Raw genomic sequence first — 23,843 nt, forward strand, 5'->3', positions numbered from 1 at the left:
GCCCTAGAGGGAGGGAGAAAACTCTGAATGAGAGGAGTGGAGTTGTCTTCTCTATGCTCATGTTCCAAACTATTTTATTCCCAAAGGGAGTTGAAAAAGGACTTTGCCTGTGTCATATTGTGCCATTGACCTCAGGAGATCTTGTGTGGGATGTACGAAGTTCTAAGAAGTAATCCTAGGAACTCTTAGGTATGTGTTTTTTTTGTTTTGTGCAAGATTTGTGAGAACATGGCAGCAACCTGGGCACATCTTTTTTTATTTTTATTTTTTATAAATGTATTGTGTCATGATACATGAATGTATACATTGCCACCTGTAAAATGGGGAAGCAAAGTATATGCGATAAAAGTGTTGTTTTATTTCCCCTGAATTTCTATATCTGACACCCCCCACTTTAGCCGCTTGTAGTCAGAAGGAGCAGAATCTGGTACCTGATGAAGTAGTCTCAACAGGATTATCTACTGGGACTGTTTGACTAAGGTTCAAAAATGCGGAGGCGGGCCACTTAGGCGGTTTGGGGTCTGGGCCGCCCGGTCGTCAAGGTGGCCGCCCAGATACAAAGGCTGTCTAGATGTTCCTATTTTTTCCAACCTAAGTTGCACTTCAAGACATTTATCAAAGTGATTAACAGTTGACAAAAGGAATGTAATAAATTAATATACCTACTCGTGGTTACTGTTACATGCAAAAAAGTCAATCCTTCCATTTTTTGGTTTACCAAAAAATTAATATAGCTACTCATGGTTACTGTTACATGAAAAAGGATTTTTCGACAAATGGCATAAAAATTCTATTCTTTCCGTATATTAATTAAAACTGAATTGATACTACTTTTCTGGCTTACCAATAAATTAATGTAGCTACTCATGGTTACTGTTATATGCAAAAATATTTTTCAACAAGTGGCATAAAAAGTCTATTCCTTCCATACATTAATTAAAACTAAATTGATGCTATTTTTTAGTTTACCAATAAATTAATGTAGCTACTTATGGTTACTGTTACATGCAAAAAACTTTTTCAACAAGTGGTATATAAAGTCTAATCTTTCTATATATTTATTAAAATTAAATTAATATTATTTATTGGTTTACCAATAAATTAATATTGCTACTCATGGTTACTGATACATGCAAATAGATTTTTTGACAAGTGGCCTAAAACGGTGCAGGTCAAGGTGGCCCCTAGTCACCCCGCCTTTTATGATGCCTAGGGGGGCGCCTAGATGGACTTGCCTAGATCATTCCGCCATGCCCACGACTAGGCGTTTTGAAGAAAAAGCCGCCTAGGCAGCAAGGCGGCCGATTTTTCGTTCATTGTGTTGGACAATTGGAGACTTATTATGTCTAGTATAATTTATATGTGGGGTTTAGAAAAAGAACCAAAAGAAAGAGCTGGAAAACATAGAATATGAAGCAGTGTTTTAAATGCGGGATCCGGCTAAAAGCGGTGGGCGGGCCGATGCGCCGATGCGGCCCGGATGTGGGTGCATCGCGACGACGCGGTCAATAAATATAAAAAAATTCTAAAAAATCTTAAAAAATAGGTTAATGCATAGAAAAAAATATGAAAGTGATATATGTGATTGTTTAATGATTAACTTGAAAATTATTAGCTATCGAAGATTCTGTATCCAGTTATCCACTATCCCTTGATAGAAACTAGAAACTTGAAACTTGAAATTAGCTTCATAAAAATTCAACAATCAACAACCACAAGCACAAATTTGCACCATAAGCTCAACCATAAGCATAAAAGCACAACCATCAACAACCATAAGCACAAAATAGTGATATTACAAACCAAAAGTCAAGCTCAAGAAGAGTTAATAGTTAATAACTTAATACAATCATCCATTTTGAGAGTCAATTTTGAAATTTGAAGTCAATTTTTCTTATCACAAATTCACCCTAACATCCCCAAATTAACAATCAAAAGCACCAAATCAACATCCAAGTATCAAACAACCGTGAAATCGAGGATTTGAATAAAAAATAAATTCCGTTAATTTTTTTTTTACCTCCATTTGATGCAAAAAAAGCCACAAAAGTGGATGAAAATCATCATTTAGGGGGTTTAATACCCCCCCAAACAGTTTCCCCCATTTTTGGATGGTCAAAAGCAACATTTTGCCCCTACTCGAGGGCAAAATCGAAAAAATTTTGACAGAAGGGGATGTAGTGGGATGCGGTGCGATGCGGGATGCGGCTACGATGCGGTCTGATGCAGTGCATATGCGGCCGCATAGGTCAAAAGCGCATATGCGGTCAATTCTGATGCGGAGCCCACCGCATGATGTGGCCGTATATGTGGCGATACAGCCGCATTTTAAAACATTGATATGAAGCAAACAAACGAATGGCTGGGGTTTCAAAACCTTAATTTCGTAAAGTAAGAGAACCCTTCAAAGAAATGTATCAGATTTTGAATCACAACAATAATAACCTTTTTGAGTGGTGTCCAAGAATGAGAATTTGGCTGCCTTGTTGCCTTGTTGGCTTTTTTTCCAAAATACCAAGTCGTGGACATGGCGGCGTGCTCTAGGTGGGTTGATCTAGGCGCTCGCCTAGGCGGCATAAAAGGCGGGTGCTTAGACGCTGCGTTGATGTGCACCTTTTTATGCCACTTGTCCAAAAATCTTTTTGCATGTGACAATAACCATGAGTAGCAATATTAATTTATTGGTAAACCAAAAAATAATATCAACTCACTTTTAATTAATATATGGAAGGATTAGAATGCCACTTGTCTAAAAAGCTTTTTGCATGTAACAGTTACCATGAGTAGTATACTAATTTATTAGTAAACCAAGAAATAGTATTAATTCAGTTTTAATTAATATATGGAATGATTAGACTTTTTACACCAGTAGTCGAAAAAGCTTTTTGCATATAACAATAACCATGAGTAACTATATTAATTTAATAGCATTAATTCAGTTTTAATTAATATAATGGAAGGGTTGAATTTTTGCTTGTAATAGTAACCATGAATAACTATATTAATTTATTTCACTCCATCGTCAGTAGTAAATCACTTTGATAAATATCTTGAAGTGCAACTTAGGTTGGAAAACACCGGAATAATCCAATCTGCCTTTATATTTGGGCGCCGCCTCGGCAGCCCAAACCTCAAACTACCTAGGCGGCCGCCTCCGCGTTTTTGAACCTTGAGTGGTGTCATATCTAAGGAAAATACATGGAGCAGATGGAGCCGTAAGTTTATTCCTTTCAATGGTACTCAGTATGACAAAGCAAGTATATCAAAAAACATGCAACATAGAATAATATGGTTCTTGACCAATCAGGCACTCAACATGAGAGACATCAGCAAGAAATTTCTAGGAATTTTATTGATAAGATAAGGACTTAGTCAAGAAACAACGACTACCTACAAACTACTAGGAACATTGGATTGGAGAAGTGATGCACATGTGGTCACCATAATATTTCGGTTCATACCCTCTACAACCCCATTTTGTTCTGTTTGGCTATGTAAACATGTGCCTTTATGGATATCATTATGACTTTAAGAAGTCTTGACGACTTCTTTGATGATTATTCACCATTGCAATCGGTCCTAAGAGTTTTGGTGTTCTTTTCAGACTAGGTTTGAATCATTTTTAAGGTAACAAACACATAACAAGCATGACATTGGTTTTTAAGGAAGTATACGCTTGTAGGATGATGAAAATCATTCGCAAAGATAACTTGATGTCAGGAACCAATTTTGGGTTAGACAAGATAAGGGTCTGCACTTCAAAATGAATAATGGTCTTATCAGGACCCTACTGGCTATCAAACTGGTGACGGCCCTGGTTCGATTGTTTGGTCGATAGTTCTTGCGAGTGGGAGTGGGAGTGGGAGTGGGAGTGGGTAGGGGCTGGGGAGTTGTTGTTGGTAAAATTATTCTTATTTTTAATTTTTATTCAATTTTGAAGGATGTATACTATAATTTTAGTTTTAAGATTTATTTATAGGTGTTTTTAGTTTTTTAGGGATAATAGGGTTTTTATTTTTTTATTTACTTCATGAGTACTATTTACAATTACTGTTCATGGGTACTATTCATAGGGGTAAAAATGTAATTATGAATTTTTAAAGTTAAGTTAGGATATATGGGTCAATGTATTTTGGGCACTTTTTGTACTTGAGGCATTAAATTATAATATATAAGAGGTTTGTGGGGGCCTTGAGGGGTCATTCCACATACTTTTTAGAAATTGAAAGAGAAAGAAAAGCTTAGGCTTTTGCAACCCTAGATTGGGTGTGGAGAAGAAACTCTAGGTTTCTTTGAATTGTGCTTGTGTTTGGCATTTGTTCTTGCTGTTTTTATTGTTCTGCAAATTTGTCTACATCAGGAGTCATCTCCTGCCTTAAGTTCTCTACCTTCGGAGCACATAGGATTGCTTCCCAAGGAGCTGAAAACATCATATTGAACAGAATTGCAGGACTTGTACATGATTTGACCAAAATATTAGTTTGTTATCGTATACAATAACAAATATCTTCAATATGTTATTGTGATGGACTTCTATGTGAGAAGACTCAAGTAATTAAATGAGTTGCACTTGAAGTTTATTCGAATAAATTTATTTTTATTATATTTTATTTGCTCTCTCTACCCATGCCTCCGTTTTATTTTTTCGGTTTGTTTTTAGTTGAAATGAAGGGAATATGTGAAGAAAATGATAGGACTTCTACATGATTTGACCAAAATAGTATTTTATTATCTTTTACAATGACAAATATCTTCAATATCTTATTGTGGAGGACTTATATGTGAGAAGGCTAAATCAGTTGCTCTCAAAATTTATTTGAGTACGTTTATTTTTAATTATATTAAGTATATCTTATCTATTAATTTTGAATCTAAATATTGTATTTTAAAATGCTAGTAGTCTTTTTTTTATATATATGTTTCTTCATTTTTATGTGTTAATTGTATACTCCCATGGTTCTCCCAAACTAGGGAACTTCTAGCAAGCAACGATCTCCAATGCCGCTCCCTTTTTCTGTCTCACAACCACTCCCACCTCCAAATACATAAATAAACCTTGAATTTAAAGGGCATTAAGCAGGTAAAATGAATCCTATATGTGTACAAAGCCCCACAACATAACTATCTCACTGAATAAGTAACAAAGCTTAGTCTGAAAGTGACAAAGCATGGGCCTTAAAAGGTTTACATAATGCATAAATGATAAAACGCATAAATGCATGTCATATATAGTCATAATATTCGTCTTCATCTCCTTCTTCACCATTCAATTCACTGCCAACATCGTTATCCTTCATTTCCCCTCTGTTGAAACCCATTAGGTTCATGAGAAATATTTTACAGGACTAACAAACCATAGTGTATGTATAGAAGCTTAGGAGTCTTTAAACAAGCATTTTAAGTTCACCTTGATTTGATGGTTCCAGATCTTTTTTTTTTTCATTGAAAAAAGAATTTAAAGGTCACCTCAATTTGATGGTTCCATTTCCTTCCATTTATTTAATACATATCTTTGATCCATTCAAGGACTGGTCGCTTTTGCATGACGACTATTCTTAGCAATGTTAATTTTCTCCAAGTTAATGGCGTACGCATATGGGCCTTTGAATCATCCTACATTTTGCGTTATTTCACTAGCTTAGAACTTCAAGAATTATACAACTATACCGTAATGGAAAAACACTATAACACCTTGTAAATCATAGTTATGACTTATGAGGATTGGACTGGTCACCGAACCGGTGAGGGTCTAGTCCAATCGAAAGCGGTTCACCTTGTGGTCGAACTAGGTTGATTAGATTTAGAAAAATATAAGAAAAATGAGAATAATAGTTGAAAATATGAAGTATTTTAGAAAAAAGTTTTTTCACTTTGTTTAGCTGGGTCAATTCAGTTAAGCATTGGGCCAAACTGACCAAGGCACCGGTCGGTAGTCTGACTGGTCGGACCAAGTGGTCCTGTCCTTCGTGATAACTATGTTGCATAGTGACAAGCCTCTCACTATAATTTGTTGTCAACATGTTATTTCCTTTGTCATAACCTGAGGTTTTATTTTGTGAAGACCAAATCATTGAGCCTCTTATGCTCCAACCCATTTCACCTGCACGAATGTATTTGTTTGAACACACTCTAGTCCTCTCACAACCACTTGCCCAACAAGTTTCTTTGATGATACAAATGAAGTACTTTTGAAGGTTAGGAGCATTCCCACCACTCTTTTCTATCACACTATTGAATAATAGAGAAACAATATGAGAGTTCATAATTTTTATATTTTAAGATATGGTGTTGGAAGACCATGGGGACTTGTACTCCTACACGAGTGTAACACGCGTGGAGGCTTTGGAAAGAAGGGTTAGGGTTAGGGATAGGGAATTTGGGTTTAGCTAGAGTTTTGGATTGATTTAATAATAGGTTTTATTATGATGGGAATGAGTTCAGGTTCTAGGATTGGAAATAAACAAGAAAAGATGACCTGACTGACATGGTTGACCTGACTTGTGTCGCAATTCTGGTTGTGGAGTCTGGTCAAGTACTGTTTTGGCTAGTCACTAGCAGCAAGAGGTGGAAAGTAGTGAACACACAATAGATATATTTCCTTATGATATGGATCCACCCCTTAGGCTTTTGCTTTTTTGTGCTTTGCGGCATGGTGAACCCCCTTATGAAGTGATAAAAGTTCAGGTCAAACAGATTACATTTGAAAGCCTATTTGACTTCCCCTTTTTCTAGATCTTGACTTAGTTTGGTTCCAACTTGATGTCGGGCTTGTTAGGGAAGCCCTCCCTCCTGAGTCTAAATCTAAAATCACATGCAAGGAGACTATCCTCATGTCACCTAGGAACACATTGCAGGCCTTATTTTTGGGGGCTACTATTGGCCTGGCCAAGGAAGATGGACGATGTTGAAGAGTATGTAAGGACCTGCTTTGTATGCCAGCAGGACAAGGTTGAGCGAGCGAAGCTTGCAGTTATGATGAGCGACGCTTGTATAAGCTCCCGACAATGAATTTCTTTGGTCCAACAATTGTGTCTTGAAACTATCATGTTAAGTAATTGACTTGAAATTAAGATGAAAGTGGAATTAAGTAGTTCTCTTCCAATTTTAAGTAGTGTTAACTCTCTCTGATTGGTACTTGACCAGATTATTACTATTGTCAAAGAATAATGTCTTTCAAATGTTCTTACCATGCACATTACAATATTTTTGGGTGAATAATGCTCATTACTATATAACAAATGCAGGTCATAATTGATATGGAAAAATATAAGCAGGACTTTCAAAGAGGTGTTCAAGATTCACAACATAGTCTAGTGTAAGGATCTTTTCTCCAGTTGCTGCATTTATGTCATGTGAATGTCTTATAGTTCTAAATGGCTGCGATTTATTAAGTTAACTATTGAAGTCTTGAATCAAGGTGAGGCAATGTAATGTCTTCCAATTTGCCCTGGAAAAAACACGTACATCATATTGTGGACTAATAACATCTAATTAACTTCATTATAAGGATAATGATTTAAAAAAATCTAAATATTACAATATCATTCATGACATAAATGTTCACTATTAACAATTTCCAGCCACTGTTTCCTTCCTTTTTCGTTCATTCTTTTGAGGTATGCATGTTTCATATTTGATAATTAGCATTGCTTTCATTAATGTCCCCATCCAGAGAAAACTATTGAAGTTCTTTTCTATGGAGAATCTATTCTATGATTGCAGGCTTGGAAGTACTCTAATATTGTGGATTAGTCACATCTAAATAATTGTCATGTAAAAGGCTGAAAATCATCAAAGAGGTAAAATAATCCTAATTAACATCTGAGAAGTTACTTGTTTTCTTTTTATTTCACTTAGGTACCTCGTATCATAAAAGAAAGGGAAAAAGTTCCCAAATTGCTCTTGTTCAATATTGGGAAGGAGAAACAATACCGGACATTTCAATAATTCGATCCTCAAGAGGTCCCAACTGAATAACGAAGTCGTTTGTTTAGGGTTCAAATAAAGAACACACTGTTCTAGATTACTAATGATGAACAACTAAGGGTATTTTATTCATTTGGCACCCAAATGCCTTGCATGTACCAAATGACAAAAATACCCCGACGTGTTCCTCATTACTGATCCTGACTAGAGTGTTCTTTATTTGTAATCCTAAACCAGTAGAGGTATTTTCATCATTTGGTTAGGGCCTCTTGCAAGATCAAATTATTTTAATGCCCCTGATGTTTCTCCTTGCCAATCTTAAACAACGGCAATTGGGGAATTTTTAATTTTTATTTTGTTTTATTTTTTATATGGAGATACCTAAGTGAAATGAAAAGGAAAAAACAACCCCTCAAATGTTAATTGAGACCATTTTGACCCCTTAATGATTTTGGAAGGGATTCTTGTTGGCTATGCGGCCTTTCAAGGCCTTAAAGCCAAGAGTTTTATGCTCAGTGGGAGTTAGAGAGAGACTGAATCCGGGTGCTTGGCGCACTGGGGCCCAAATTCATATACCCCGAGTATTTGAGGCATTGAGAGTATACGTTTTGAGAGTGTGAACTCTCGGGGAGGTGTGAGGGTCACCTCCTGGTCAGGATTATATTGATTAGAATGCCTCATAGTTGATGTGATAACCAGGGCTTGGAAAATCCAATCGAGAATAATAGAACCCGAGTATTTAAAAGAGTATTCGTCCTGTATGGAATGGTCGGCTCATGTGATTGAGCCCGTATCCTGACACGAGACCGTTCCATGGCATGTGCACCCACAGTCGTATGGGAAGCCACTCTTCTATAATATTATTCGACTTAGAAGAGCTAGTATACATGTGCTTTGAGATGCTCTTGTATTTGAGTTGGAACATGTCCCATAGGGGTGCACCAATAATCTATTGAACCCCCGGTGACGGGAAGCTCTGGCTCAGTGATTTTGATGTGACCAATTATGTGTCCTTGCCATAGATTGTGGAGCATAGGTCCATCGGGTCGGCTTGAGACACCGGTGGAGCGTCATTCGGGTTAGTCTAATGGAAGACTCCGATTAGTGTTATAAGTCTAGAGATCTCATTTACCTTTGGCCCAAATTAATCTAAAATTGATGAGAAAAGATTTTATATTGATGAGAAATTGTATAATAATGTTGAGAAATCATTTAGAGAATTTTTGCGATTTTTGAAGAATGTTTCAGATTTTTTTAAACTATAAAAAATGTGATTTTCAAATTTGTTTGACATAAATACCAAACAAGGACATCCTATGGGGATGCCACATGGATCCCAAGTTGCCATAGGGATGCCACGTGGCACTCTGACCTCCCCACTCGTGGATGACATCATGCTGATGTCATATCCATGTGGGGACCTATTTGTCATTAATTCTTGTATTGGTAGTATGTTATAACATGTTATCTTGTTATTTAAAGTGTTATATATTGTTATGACTTAAATTTAATTTAAGTCGCATATTTTTTTTTTCTCATATGTGCCATTTTTAGCATGTGTGAAGTCATGAGATTTTGAGAATTAATTTAATTCATATTATTATCCACATATGATTTTGTAGCATGTGGGTATATCTTATGTGGTAACCTTTGGGCTTGACCCATGTGAAACTTTAGTGTTGTTAAAATCCTATTAGTGGTATCATAAGATATTTTATTCACATGTGTGGATGTCCCATATTACCTTTATGTTCATGTCTTTGTATTTTATTGACTCACAAATTATTCAAAAACCATGGGCATAAGTGTAAACATGAATTTGAACTTAATGGGAAATAAAATATGGAGCTAAGGGCTTCAAGGTAAAATGGCTATAAACCTAAGTTTTGAGGAGTGAAGGGTGTCAAAAGCTCATCCATTGATCTTGATGATAAGATATGGATGAGTCGCTTGGATAAAAGTCTCTCATGTGCCATTGATCTAAGGCATCAAGGATCATGATCAAATCCATCTTTATGATCTAAGTATAAAAGTAGCTTATGGGATCAATTATAACCCTAACTTGAGTATTCACTTAAAAGAGAGAGAAAGAGAGCCCTTGACAAAAATGTAGCCACCCATGAAACTATCTTCTTCCTTGAGCTTTCATTTGAAACCCTTCCATGGAGTAGTCCTTCATTTATGTGATCAAGCCCATACTATTGCTTCATTAAGGTATTGATTGTTCTTCGTATATTTTTAATTCTTACCTCATTTCCATTATCAAAGCTTTCTGTAATTCTTAATTTACAGTAGCTTTCTTCATGTTTGGTCATGAAAACTTGATATTTGAAGAGTATCAAAGTAATAGTATAGTCCATACCCATGGTATTTGTAGACTAGCTTGCTTACTCCATGATCTTGAGTAGTTTCAACTTGATTTTTTTGATCTTATTTTTCTGAAATTTTTACTGAGAATATACAACTGATGAGATGTTTATTTCATCATATTTGAGCATATGAAATAGTCCTTGAGTTTCTTTTTGAATGTTGAAAAGTTCGTGTGCTCCCTTATGGACCACATGGTGTAGTTTTACCATAACTTCTTTATTTTGTGTAGTATCTTTCTCAAACTTTGAAGGGTTATTTTGATACATGTCTCTCTCATGATTTGATGCCCATTAAGTGAAATAAAAATTATCATTTGCTTCCTATTGGATTGATCTCCTTGAGTTATTATTATCACCCGTGTCTTAGACAATGAGACAAAATTAAGTCTTCAAAGGGCCCTTTCGTGGCCCGGACACAAGAGGTTCGAATCATAGTTTCTCCATGTATGTTTGCATGTTAATTTGATGTATTTACAGTTATTAAATGGATTCATGATTGGTTAAATTGAGTGTGTTGTGTATATTGAGATTGTTATTTCATCTTGCGGTGTGAATTTTAATGCTGTGCATTATTGTTTATGCGAATTGAAATCTTATCGAATTATTATGATCTAGTGTATGATATGTATGAGACATTATGATATATGATGAGGATGAAGAATGAAGATGAAATTATCATATAATTTTGATATAATGAGAAATTACGAGTGCAAGTCATGCACTGTGTTGTAGAGATGTACATTGTAAATATTTGAATATTGTATTGAGCTAATTGTATTTTTGAATAAGGGATTTGTAAGGGACATATTAGGTGTTGAATTTTATTATTCCAATTTGTATAAACCATGTTTGTAGGCTGAAATATATGTATTATGGTTTTGTATTGGGATACTCATTCATTTAAACCCTTGAGTTTTTATACAATGGAAATTTTTTAAAAGATTGCATTTCTAGCCATTGGTCTTATACCACCAACAGTTCTAATCCCCTTAATAATACTTTCTCAAAAAAAGAAAAATTACGCAATTACTGACACAAAGGCTTCCCTCTAATCCCTTTAATAATACTTTCTCAAAAAAAGAAAAATTACACAATTACTGACACCATTGTTTGCAAAATCGCCCGATCTAACCGCTAACCTCCCGGTTAGATTGGATCCGGCCAGTGGCCGGTTCCGGTTTTGGGCAGTTAGGGTGATCAACCGGTATTTTTCAAAAAAAAAATTAAAACAAGATATATAAATTCTCAAAATGTTTTTTATATTTTAGTATTTTTTTTATATTTTTTATTTTTTTCAACACTTTTTTGACCGCCCGGGACTTGACCAGTTATAGCGGTTGAATCGGCCGGTTTGCTGGTTAGGTTGGTTAAACCGCTTCGAGGCCCATGTCCAGTTAACCGTTCCGGTTCGATTTTACGAACATTGACTGACACAAAGGCTTCCCATAAACAGTTTCAGACCTTTTCCTTTCATTTTAGGACATGATATTTACGTGTCATGCTAGAGGTTTGATATTGCATCTGTTACTCTCTCTGTCCATCTGCAAATGTAGAAAACTACAACGTTCTTTTGAAAGAATGACTAATGTGATCTTGCCGGGGAATATATATATATATATATATATATATATATATATATATATTTTTTTTTTTTCACCCATTTTCTTTGCTTTTGGCAAAGATTATTTACAAGTAGTCTTATTACAATAACTGTTGCTTCAAATAAAATAAAACTAACAAATCCAAGATCTTAAAAACCTTGATGCCACTAAACCAATTTTCTTTTAATCAAAGAAAATATCCACAATTCTTATGCTTGGGAATATTAAAACAATATAATTAAATATAGCAATAAACAAATAAAGTGCTGGAGATTACCTCAACCAGGCTTATTACATCCCATATCGAGTCACCACCATCCGATGGCGCGGGATCAATGATCAACCTTCAATCTCAACCGGGAAAGCAAGTTTGGGCCAAGTCACACCAATAGAACATGAAACCCTTTGTTCACAAACTCAAACGCTTGGTGAATTCCCTTAGCAACCTAGTTTGAGAAAAATGGTTTTCTTTTTGCTATACTCTAAAACCCTTAGCAATAAATCTATAGTTGAGAGATGGGATAGAGAAGAACTCCATAGCCTAAACCCTTAGGTTTATTCACAATGTGGGAGAGAGATAGATCAAAGATGAGAGAGTGGGGTGTGCCCTTTTGGGCTTTCATGAGATAGAGAAACTTTTTTAAGAAAGAGATAGAAAGATAAGGTGTAGAGATTTTGAGTAAAGACAATCATTTTTTATAGGCTTTAAACAATTTTAGGGTTTTCTTTGGCTTGCCTCTTTTTGTGAGATTGAATATGAACCATTGATCTTGGGTGACTTGTGGGGTGAGAGATTTGAGCCATCCATTTCATAGATGGGCTATCAACATTATAAAGGTACTAGAACCTTTATCCACCTCTTTCCTTTGACCATTATTCCATCGTTATAAATCAAATAAAATAATACTTATCATAATGTTGTGTTTTATCGAAAAATATGCACAAGTCTTATCAAGCATTTTAAATGATTCACTCAAATCTTCTTTAACCACTTATCCCATAAAAGATAGGAAATCCACTAAAAATGGGGCGTGCCCCCCCATGGTAATACAAAGCCCCAAAAATTGGGACGTGCCACCCATGTGGTGGCATTGTTGCTCCCACCAATTTAGGGCATGGTGGGCCCATGTGCACAATGGGCCCCCAATGTTATTTTTAAATATTTAAAAAATCAATAAATGATTTTATAATTAATTTGAATATTTAAAACATTAAAAATCAATATCTCTGTTTTTATATATGCAAATTTTATAAATAAAATATCCAGAGATCTAGAAATATTTAAATAATAATTCTAAAATCATATCATCATAAAATAAACACAATTAAATTCATTAGATGGGATAATGATCCATATGGTCTAGGAATAAATAATCTGGGGCACTCCACCTTCAACTGTAGATTACAGTCCACACTTACTTTATCAACGGACCCAGTGTTTCTCATAACCCACAGTCCATACAGGAGCTCATTAGTGGGTCACCAAGGTCTGGCCGATGAGCCAAGGGTCGCAATTCCAGTCTGTGGATTTCAGGTTCTCCCCTAGAGACGTATCAAGGTCACTTAGACCTGATGCGACCACAACTCCTATGGCCCATAGATGTATCTCTCGCTCATGCATAAGCTTCATCTTAAAAGGTGGTTTGTTTTTTCGAAACGGTCTATCATTATGCATTCTGTGTGATAGTACATGGATGCGGCTTTGGCCCCCGTCTCTAAAGGCCACCATCACATACAAGAGTCACACAATCTCTCGGCTTACTCATCCGGGCATACTCCAACCTCATAAAGGGATGACCCATTAAAACCCATATCGGTTAATTTTCTATGCCCAGGTAACATAGGTTTTTCCCAACCAACTGGTCTAGACTGTCAAGTATAGTTCGGTATCAGCAAACATTATTTCCACGAGGGACCACACTCCCACTGAATTCATGTTCCACTATATCATTTCATTTTACAAGTACTTAGAAGGCTTTTAATGATCACATTCACCCAACATCTTTTCCATGGCATATCTATTATTTTATTGCAGGCTTTCAAAAGAACTTTATGATAAGCTCGTGGAAGTAAATCACAAGATCACCGAACTTTGCCTCATTCAAAGACAAAGGAAAATACAGGAAATTTCTGAGTATGCAGCAGGGGCACGATCCATCCTACACGACAAGTTACGAAGGTTTCGTGTGTCAGCAGCTCAACTATCCCATGATAGCAGAGTAGCAGATTTAGGCAAAAATCGAACTCAACCAACACAGCCATCGTCAAGTATGGTTCCATACAAGCTTATTTTTTGGAGATTATGAAAATGCCACTCAGTCTAGAAATTACATGCCATTATGAAATGGAAGTAGAGGAGTTTCTTCTATTCGTCATGGGGATCCCTTTCATGGAGTCATGCTACATGAATTAGAGGAGGCACATCTCTCTCTCTCTCTCTGGGAGTACCATATGCAGTACCATCAAGTCCTTCAGCCTAGCCTGCCGCTGAGAGAGAGAGAGGGAGCTCCACCCAATGTGCCTTGTAAGAGAGATAAGGAATAGACCATATCATTCTTTTTGGTATCTTTGAAAATGCAATTGCAGCTTTATTCACTCAGAGATGGTTCTAATTTTGGAAAAAGTTGCATTTTGGCCCCTCATCCCCTTACCATTAACCTATACAACATAGATGAAAGCAATCAACATTAGCACAAGTGTAGATTTAGAGATATTTTTCAACGTGGCAATTTCTTATGATAATGTTTTCCCATGGCTGCTGTTTTGCAGTGCAACTGGCAAACGTGGAAGAGATGAGAAAACCAGAGGTTGGTAAGATGGTGCATGTCCCAGCCCTTGGGAAGAGAGTAAAAGTGGTAAATGTAGATGTTTCCAAAGAAGAAATCATTGTCCAAACCCATAGCATGAAGCTTAGATTGAGATTTTGTGACGTCAAAGCTGCGTAGAATACTAATGAGCTAAGGAATTTACAAGAAGGAAAAGCAAGATAAAGGTTTTTACTTACCTCGCACAAACTGAGGTGCATGAAAAAGAAATAGTACCAGCCATTGAAAAAAAAAGTGCAATTTTTTCGCCACATGTTAAATAGTTTTTTCTTCTTGGAATATTTTTGGAAATTGTTTTCTTTATTTATGAATCTTGTTTATTTTGGTCTTTGTATGTTTTGTTGGAAAGTAGAGCTCTTATGATGATGATGATTGAAAAGTAGAGCTCTTATGATGATGATGATGATTTATTGGAAATTAAGAGTGTTTAATGCATTCATGTAGATATGTATTCATGTATAGGAGATTTTGTTTTTTAGCAGAATTCTAAGTAATAAAAGAAACCCAAAAATTAAATCATATGGTCAAGGGTATTAAAATCCCTGAAGCTACCGCTTGTAGTTCCCTTAGGGAATTGGGAGCTTTGGGCACATGGGACCTTTGTGTGTGGTAATCCGTCTGGATTCCCTAGTAGCGGCAGTTTTCCTTTTTTTAGATAATTTGGGAGCACATGTGTATGTTGATGAGTTTCAACCCATTGTTTGGTTTCAACCCATCCATAACATTGGTGATAGAATGGATGGTTCAATGTTAGATTTGCTTCGCTTCTGCCAAAGAAGCCAAAGTTTTCGGATATTTGGCCTAGACTGAAGTGAAGTGAAGCTCCAGTGCATCCGCTTCAGCCTGTTTCGGGCCCGCTTCGGTACACTTCGGTCTGATTTGGCTTCGTTGGTTGAAGCTTCGGCCTCTTTGGCTGAAGGACAAATGTGATTCGGCCTCTCCGGTTGAAGCTTAGGCCCCTTCGGACAAAGCATATGATTGTATTTTTTATTGAATTTTTATTTTTAAATATTTATTATTTCAATAAATTTTTTTATATAAACATATATTTTATTACTATTAATTTTTTAAAAAAATTCCGATGTCTTCTTTCGAATTGGTCGAAGCAACGAATTGCTTCGTTTTTCAACCAAATCAAAGAAGACTCCGAAACAAATATGATAACACTAGGAAGGTTTATATAATGATTTTTAATTCAAATATTTATTTCCTGTGTCTTTCCCTTTCTCTTCCCTTGTTAATAACTCAGCCATGCTCTCTTTCGGTCTTCCATTAGTAATAACCCATCCATGGCAATAGTAACAAAATAGAGCGTTCAGATCAATTGTTGTTGATTCTCTCTCTAATAATCTCTTTAATGCTTTTTTAGGGGATTGTTTACGAGAAGGCCATTTATTTTTTGTACATGGAGGTGAGTATTTTCATTCATTGGATGTCAAATTAGATAGTTTGGCGTGTGTTATTAAGTATGAATTTTTTTTTTAACTGTCTATTCAATGAAACTTTTATAACCATTTATTTGAAATTTAGGGGACAAATAATTATCACCTCTATATACAGAAGATAAATGGTCTTTTTGTAGACTGTTCTTTTCTTTAATTTTAGCATTCTTTGTGTGCAACTCATATTTTCAACTCAAATGACTGTCGAAGACAGTTCGAAAAATTTCATCACAAATAATAGCTGTCAAATGGGAATCTATCTAAACGACATGTGAGAGAGAAATTCCAACTATCACGAACACACGCCGATTAGTGTCAACCATCACAATAGACTACATTTGTAACTTAGTCATCATCAGCCCTACTTTAAAACCTACTACCCTTCAATTTGTTGCCTTCATTTTCTGCTCTTCGGATTATTAATTTTTATCTCGATTTTAGAGTGTGTTACTGGCATCATTTAGATAAGAGTTTGTAATATGCATGTAGCACCCGTGTAGTGAATGAACATTCAAAATTGGCTCCTCAAGACGTAATTTTCGGAGTTCAAATGTGTGTTGCATTGTATTCTACAATAATGAATATAGATGATTAACTAACAATTGTAGCATTTTTTCCTTCTTTTTGACAAGAGTACTAGTCTTAATTAATCAAAGAGAAAACAATACATCAAAGATTACACAGTAACAACAAAGAACTCAAGAGAGAAGCCCATGAGAAACTACAAGAGAAGAGTCATTTGCATCTCTATAAACATGTTGGAAAGATATACTCATCCCCCTAGTAATGTCTATAATCTCTGCTCAAACCTGAAATAAGAACCACGACGGTCTATTTCGCTTGCACCAGTTAAGGATTCCCCTCCCACCACAAAACCATCAACTAGACCTCTATTTTTCAACAATTTCAGCCCTGCAACATTCTGCATTACTAGCAATCAAAGTTCCACACGGTCCAACAAAAGAGAACATAACGTTACCATTGGAACTCCTTGCCAATCCACCAATATCAGGCACTCCTGGATTTCCTAGAGAACTTCTATCGAAATTAGATTTAATACCACCTGGTATTGAAGCAATCCCTCTCCCTCTCGGCTTCAAAGAAGAAACATTCAAGACAAGGTTCTATATGTTAACAATACTATCAACCTTAGCTGTCCCATGACCTTCCTTCGTAACCGTGTACCAACTCCAAACATCATGTAAAATCCTTTCTTGAACTTTCTTCAACTCCAAAGCCCTTCTTTCAAAATTTCTCCTATTTCTCTCCATCCGCACCTCTCACAAAACTATTGTTCTGAAAATTCTCCATAATAAATGTCCACATTTTGGTAAATTCGGCATCTCCATGTATAATAAAAAATTCCATTTTACGTGGCATCTCCATGTATAATAAAAAACTCCATGTATAATAAAAAATTCCATTTAACTGTTAATAACCTACCTTGCATTGACGCCCATAAGAAAACTTGGATTTTATGTGGAATGGGTAGCTTCCAAATATACTTCAAATAAAGTTGTGCTAATCTATTTCTATTATGATAAAGCAGTCTATATGCTGATTTCACAGAGAATAGCTCATCACTCTCCAGCAGTCTAGTAAACTCCTCAAAAACAGTATTAGAAACTCCTCCAAAACTGTATTAGCCACTTTATAATAAGCGAGAATTACATTGCAAGAAGGAATGGGACCTTGAGAATCACAAAGTTCTTGAATTTTAGCTGCATGATTCAATACCCTAGAAAAAAGGTTTGGATTAATAAATTTCAAAGATGTCTCACTAATCCATTTATGATGCCAAAACAATAATATATCCCTTTTCACAATTATCCACCGCACATTGCTGGCCACTATTTTCTTACACCCCCAAATACCTCTCCGAGAATGAGAACTCACCTTCCAGTAATTTGGGAATTAGATTCAACCTTATACTTTGCCGATAGTACCCACAATCGATTGCCACAACAGTGTAAATTCATCCACCACCATTTAGCAAGCAAAAGCTCATTAACCTTTTTCGGACTCCTAATCATGAAACCCCTTTCTTTCTTCAGATCACGAACTTTGTTCCAGCTAACCATGTGGTATTGCTTGTTTTCTTCATCTTCTCCCCACAAAAATCCCTCATAAGTTTTTCAATCTCCTTCACAACACCACCGGGTATATTAAGTAAAGACATTTGATAAATGGAGATGTTCACCAAGGATGATTTAATCAGTAATTTAACCGTTTCCCCCCCCCTCCCCTCCCCTCCCCTCTCGTCCCCAAAAAAAAAAAAAAACCAATATTTAGTCTTCCAAAGATCCAATTTAACATGGAACCACTTCAACACTCAATCTCAAATTGAGCGGGGCAGTTTTATGTCTGAAATTGATAAATCCAAATACTTAATTTGAAGATCTTCAATTTGACATCTTGCCAAAGATGCAAGGGAGTGCACATCTCCATGAAACAATTAATTCCAACTAGAGAGGTTTTCCTTAAATTGAGAGTGTGCACCATCTCTCAAAGTATGCAGCTTCATCATTAGACTCACTAGCAATAATAGAACCTTGTTCCTCAGCCTTCAATTTACAGGCATGACAAAAAGGCATGAATTTCTCAGGAAACATGGTGGAAAGGCACACAAATGAGGCCAACAAAACACCTTTGTATCCGCCTGCAAGGGACGAGAGGCAAAACAAAGAAATTTATCTTGCACACCAGAACTCCTTTGCCCGAAATTATCATTTTTCGTACTTTCCCTATGCTTTAATCCCATCATCTCCACAGAGTGTTATCCACCTGCCTCTTCCATATCTCTATCATGGGATTGTACTTTCCCAAGAGACACAAACTGACTTCTTGGGCCTCACAACAACCCAGTTCCCTTTAAGATTAAAATTTCTCCTGCCCCATCCGTCTCCCTAATATCACAGCGAATTCCGCCAAGGTTCTTCCCACAGCTCTGCTCAAAAGGGGAAATAATATTATCTTCCTTAAAACTCTCCTTATGAAATGATTCCTTCCTCTTCATTATTGTTCAAAGAGTTTGATTTTTCCTCTGAAAAAGAAAAGCAAGGAACACTTTTCAAAATAATACCACCAGTTTCCAAAAAATTTGAACTTTTTGAAAATTAGAACCCTTGATATAATTTCCATTTGAAATGGCAAGCTTATCTTTTATGAAACCTGAAACTATTGAGTGATTCTCGACAAAGCTCGCAGGGGTCACCATTCATCCTCTCATCGCCATGGGTCACACCTTGCTTCTTCTCTTACTTTGAACCACTTCCTAATGCGCAAGACAGCTTCTCTCAAGGAAATATTGTCCTTCAAGCCTTCCATCTTAAAATCATCTTCACCAAGTTTTAACCAAACCATTTCAGCATGACGAGAAACATGATTTCTCTGTACCAATTTGTTAATATGGCATGGTATGGGGCAATTGACGTAGACATGTTGAGCTGGCCTGCCTTCCACATCAAAAAATGCTATCATACTCATGTAGTAGAAACGAAATTTCAATATTTGCTATTTGAGGCACTTCCAATGGACGATTCTCCTTGCACAAAATAAAGGGAAAATTTCTAATACCCTCAATTTGTACTTTCTAAGCACTCTACTCCCACCTTAATTTTTTCTCACGTAAATTTTATAAAATGTGATTTTTATGACTAATAACCCCAACCTCAAAAAAATTAAAAAAAAAACAAGTTTATCCTCCTTCTCTTTTTAACCTTCTACTTTATCTTTTTTCAAATCTCACGCGTTTTTACCCTGACGTTTCATCTCTCTCAGCAGCACTTGCGGTGATCTCCCCTTTCCCTCTCCTACGGTGATTTCCCATTTTCTCTCCTCTATCTCCTCACGCTTTTCTCCTATCTGTTGTATATCCTTCATCACGGTGAAAAAATCCCCTGCATGCATTATCTCCTCCATCATGGTGAAAGAGTCCCCACTCCTCGAGGCCCACTCACTCTTTCTCACAACCTACCAAGGCCCCACTTAACACTTTCTACCTATTTTTCTCTCAATCTCTCACTCTACGAAGGCCCACTCACTCACTCTCTCCCACAAAGAACCTATTTTTTATCTCTCTTTCTCTACAATCCAATCTCTCTCTATAATCAAAGGCGTCACTGTCTATATGAATTTTTTCTGTCCCTCAGTCTTTACAATCAAAGGCCCACAAGTGTCTACAAAGGGCCAATAGAGCACATCTATCTTGAAACGAGCCCCATCATAGGTCAAGCTTGATTTTTGAGGCCCATGTATAAAATAATATTTCAATTAAATATTTAGAAATATTTTTTATCTAATATTGATATTGTAACTTCATGTTTGGGGTTAAAGATAGCCACATTGTCTATATTTAATTTGTTATACAATTGAAGGAATTGATAGGTAATTCTTAAGATGTATTAATTTCATTTTTTTAAAAATTGTTATGGATATTGTCAGTGTGTCTCTATTGTCATTTTAAGGTATGAATGTTATTGGAGGTACTAATTTTTGGGTTTTTTTTTTTTTAATGTATTTTGTCGATCTTATAGATCTTGATCCATACTATTTCTTTTGTTGAAATTTAGTAGCAATTCTTGTTTACAATAATCTTTTATTTACGTAGCTCTTGTTAAAATTTAATTTGTCAATAACAATTGAAGGAATGGATTGATAATGGCTTAAGATGTATTGATTTTTGTTCTTAATGTATTATGGATGTTGTCGTTGTATCTGTATTTGTCATTTCAAGGTATCGATATGATTGATGGTAATAATGTTTTCCTTATTTTTACTATATTTTGTTGAATTTGTATATGATTATCCATCATCTTTATTTTGTTAAAATTTAGTACAAATTCTTGTTACAAAAAGTTTTCTTAAAATTTGTCGAGCTATTTTTAAAAAACAATTTGAAATGTATGGATGTCATTGATGGTAATAATTTTTAGGTTATTTTTACTGCATGTTGTTGAACTTGTAAATGATGACTCATCATCTTTCTTTTGTTAAAATTTAGTACCAATTCTTGTTACAAAAAGCTTTATGAATAAGCATAGGGCAAGTTCAAGGCTAATATATTGATGGTGAAGTTACTACAAATATTGTGCAGGACAAAAGAAAATGGGTGATAACATATTAATTTATTGCATTTTTTGTGGAGAACTCCGAACAAGTGGTGATGGGACTTTAGATTATATTGGTGGTGATGCATTTACCTTTTTCACTGATTGTAGAACTAAGTTAGATGACATGCAAAAATACGTAACTGAGCGTTTCTCACTTGACATGCACTTTCTATCACTGAGGTATTTTGTCCCGGGAAATAGAAAATTTATGGTAAACCTATTCATTGATGATGATATTGTTAGGATGTTGAACGCCCATGAAGGCGAGAATCAAGTATTCGTGTATGTATTTCATGGGAGTGAACGTAGGGGTGGAAGTACTTCAAATAATATTATGGTAGTCGAAGAGGCCAGACCCCCAGAACCCTCTAATGTTTTAGTATCTGGCTCTGAACAAAGCAATACACCAAGGTTGCTTAGCACATGGGAGGATGCACTTGTTAAGGTTGGGCAACCATTCAAATCTTTAGAAGATTTTCGAAAAGGCCTTAGCAAGTTTCCTATAGCAAATCATTTCGTATACTGTCTTATTAAAAATAAGGGGTATCGCATAAGGGTAAAATACATGGGTGATGGATGCAAATTGGAGATATATTGTGCGAAGCTTGGTAGGACGAATGTTTTTCAAATCAAAGCATGGACAAAAGATCACTCATGCAATTTAGGGACAAGCAATGATGTACAGAGAGCGTCACGAAAGTTTGTTGCACCCTTAATCAATGATAAATTAGTGACATTGCACATTACAGGGCTAGAAAAATCATGAGTGATTTCTCTCGAGATTATGGGTTAGAAGTACTCTATTGGAAGGCTTGGCGAGGAAACGAAACGGCCATCAAAGATATACATGGTTTGCAAGAGGAGACATACAACCAGTTACCAGCATATGTAACCGTGTGATGGAGACGAATCCTGGTAGTTACGCGATAGGGCAAGTATGGCCATGAGGTAGATTTTGTCGATTGGGCTTAAGCTTTCATGGGTCAATTCATGGCTTTAAAAATTGATGTCGTCTACTTTTATTTCTCGATGAGACATCACTGAAGGCACGATACCTAGGGACTCTACCTGTTGCAAACTCACTCGATGGGGACGGTCAAATGTTTTCCGTTGCATGCGCAATTGTGGATGCCGAATGTACTGATAGCTGGTTATAGTTTATGGAATATCTAAATATTTCTATTGGGATGGATCGTGAAATCATTTTTGTCAGATAGACACATTGGTTTAGTTGATATAATTTGTCAAGTTTTTTATAATGCTCATCATGCCTTCTGTGAGCATCATTTAGCAGAGAATTCCAAGAAGGAATGCAAACACATACCTAATGACGTTAAGAAGACAGTTGTATGTAACTTTATTGAAGCCTGTAGAGCATATACACAACAAGAGTATTTTGATAAGATGGTGGAAATTAGATCACTTTCTGATGATGCATTCAAGTGGTTCATGGAAGAGTCACCAAATCATTTGGCCACATCATAGTTTAGATGTAATCGATGTGACCAAGTAATAACCAATGTGGTTGAGTCATATAATAAGTGGATTTTAGAAGTATGAGATATGCCAATTCTCCAGTGTGTTGATTTGATTAGGAGACAAATCATGGAACTAATGGTCACTCGCACTTTGAAAGCTGAAACCTGGAGTACAACACTTACCTCGAAAGCTCAAAACGAATTAAAAAAAATCATTAAGCAATCCTATTCCGTGAGGGTAACTGTGGCATCAAATGGAACAGTGTATGAAGCAAGGGGTGATCGCATGAATTATACGGTAAATATTATTGCACGAGAATGTGAATGCCGGGGTTAGCAAATAACATGTTTGCCTTGTAAGCATGATTGTAAAGCCCTTCAAGTAATGAATAGGGACCCTGTTGACTATTGTAAAAAATATTTCACAGTTGTAAAATTTCGTGAAACATATTCTGTAACTATCATGCCAGTTACCTTGATCGACTTGTCTGGGCATAAGTTATGTGGAGTGGACAGCTTCCTCCAGATGAAGTAAGAGTGCTTTCACCTCACTCAAGACGCCCCCCTGGCCGGCCTAAAAAGAAGCGCATCGAGTCGCAATAAGTACCAGTGTGACCTATGCACTGTAGTCATTGCAAAGGAACTAGTCATAACAGGGCAACATGTAAAGCACCCACTTGAAGGCATGTGCTTGTACTTTTTTTTTTTTATTTGGTCTTTTTTAATTTGTAGCAACCATTTTGTGGGAAATACTGGAATTTGTTCTATTTATGTAAATTTTGCGCTTGTGGGGCACATATATAATTCTCTTTTTTGTTATTCTCTTTTTTGTGCTATTGGGCCGCATATATTATTCTCTTTTTTGTTATTGCATTCATTTGGGGAATATTTATTAATCCTTTTTTAAAGAAGCCATTTACTAAATTTCTTTGTTATTCTCTATTTTGCGCTATTGCATTCATTTGGGGCACAAGTTCCTCCAGAGGGAGCAGGATGATTTTAATCCCTGTTGAAAGAAGTCATTTACTAAACTTTAAAGTGGTTTGAAACCAAAGTAATTTAAGCTTTGCATCGATATTTGGATATGGAGA

The 23,843-nt window shown here is 36.0% G+C and overlaps 1 protein-coding gene across 26 annotated transcripts in view; it reads left to right on the forward strand.

Moving 5' to 3' along the window:
- Nucleotides 1-15,164, forward strand: part of LOC18436430 (DNA mismatch repair protein MutS, type 2) — a 64,656-nt gene extending 49,492 nt beyond the window's left edge. For 22 of the 26 annotated variants that reach the window (XR_016040678.1, XR_016040679.1, XR_016040676.1 and 19 more), the window contains 3 exons: nucleotides 7,245-7,315; nucleotides 13,932-14,164; nucleotides 14,666-15,164. Coding sequence is in view for 17 of the 26 variants with exons in the window: in XM_006846450.4 (XP_006846513.2) it covers nucleotides 7,245-7,315; nucleotides 13,932-14,164; nucleotides 14,666-14,841 (480 nt within the window). In the remaining 9 variants the exon portion in view is untranslated. The remainder of the gene's footprint in view (nucleotides 1-7,244; nucleotides 7,316-13,931; nucleotides 14,165-14,665) is intronic. The other 4 variants (XR_016040680.1, XR_016040677.1, XR_016040681.1 and 1 more) reach the window with 1 other exon arrangement.
- Nucleotides 15,165-23,843: the final 8,679 nt, after the last annotated feature.

This window comes from Amborella trichopoda, chromosome 9 (genome assembly GCF_054954075.1).
Source record: "Amborella trichopoda isolate Santa Cruz 75 chromosome 9, AtrichopodaSantaCruz75HAP2 v2.0, whole genome shotgun sequence".
Classification (NCBI taxonomy): domain Eukaryota; kingdom Viridiplantae; phylum Streptophyta; class Magnoliopsida; order Amborellales; family Amborellaceae; genus Amborella; species Amborella trichopoda.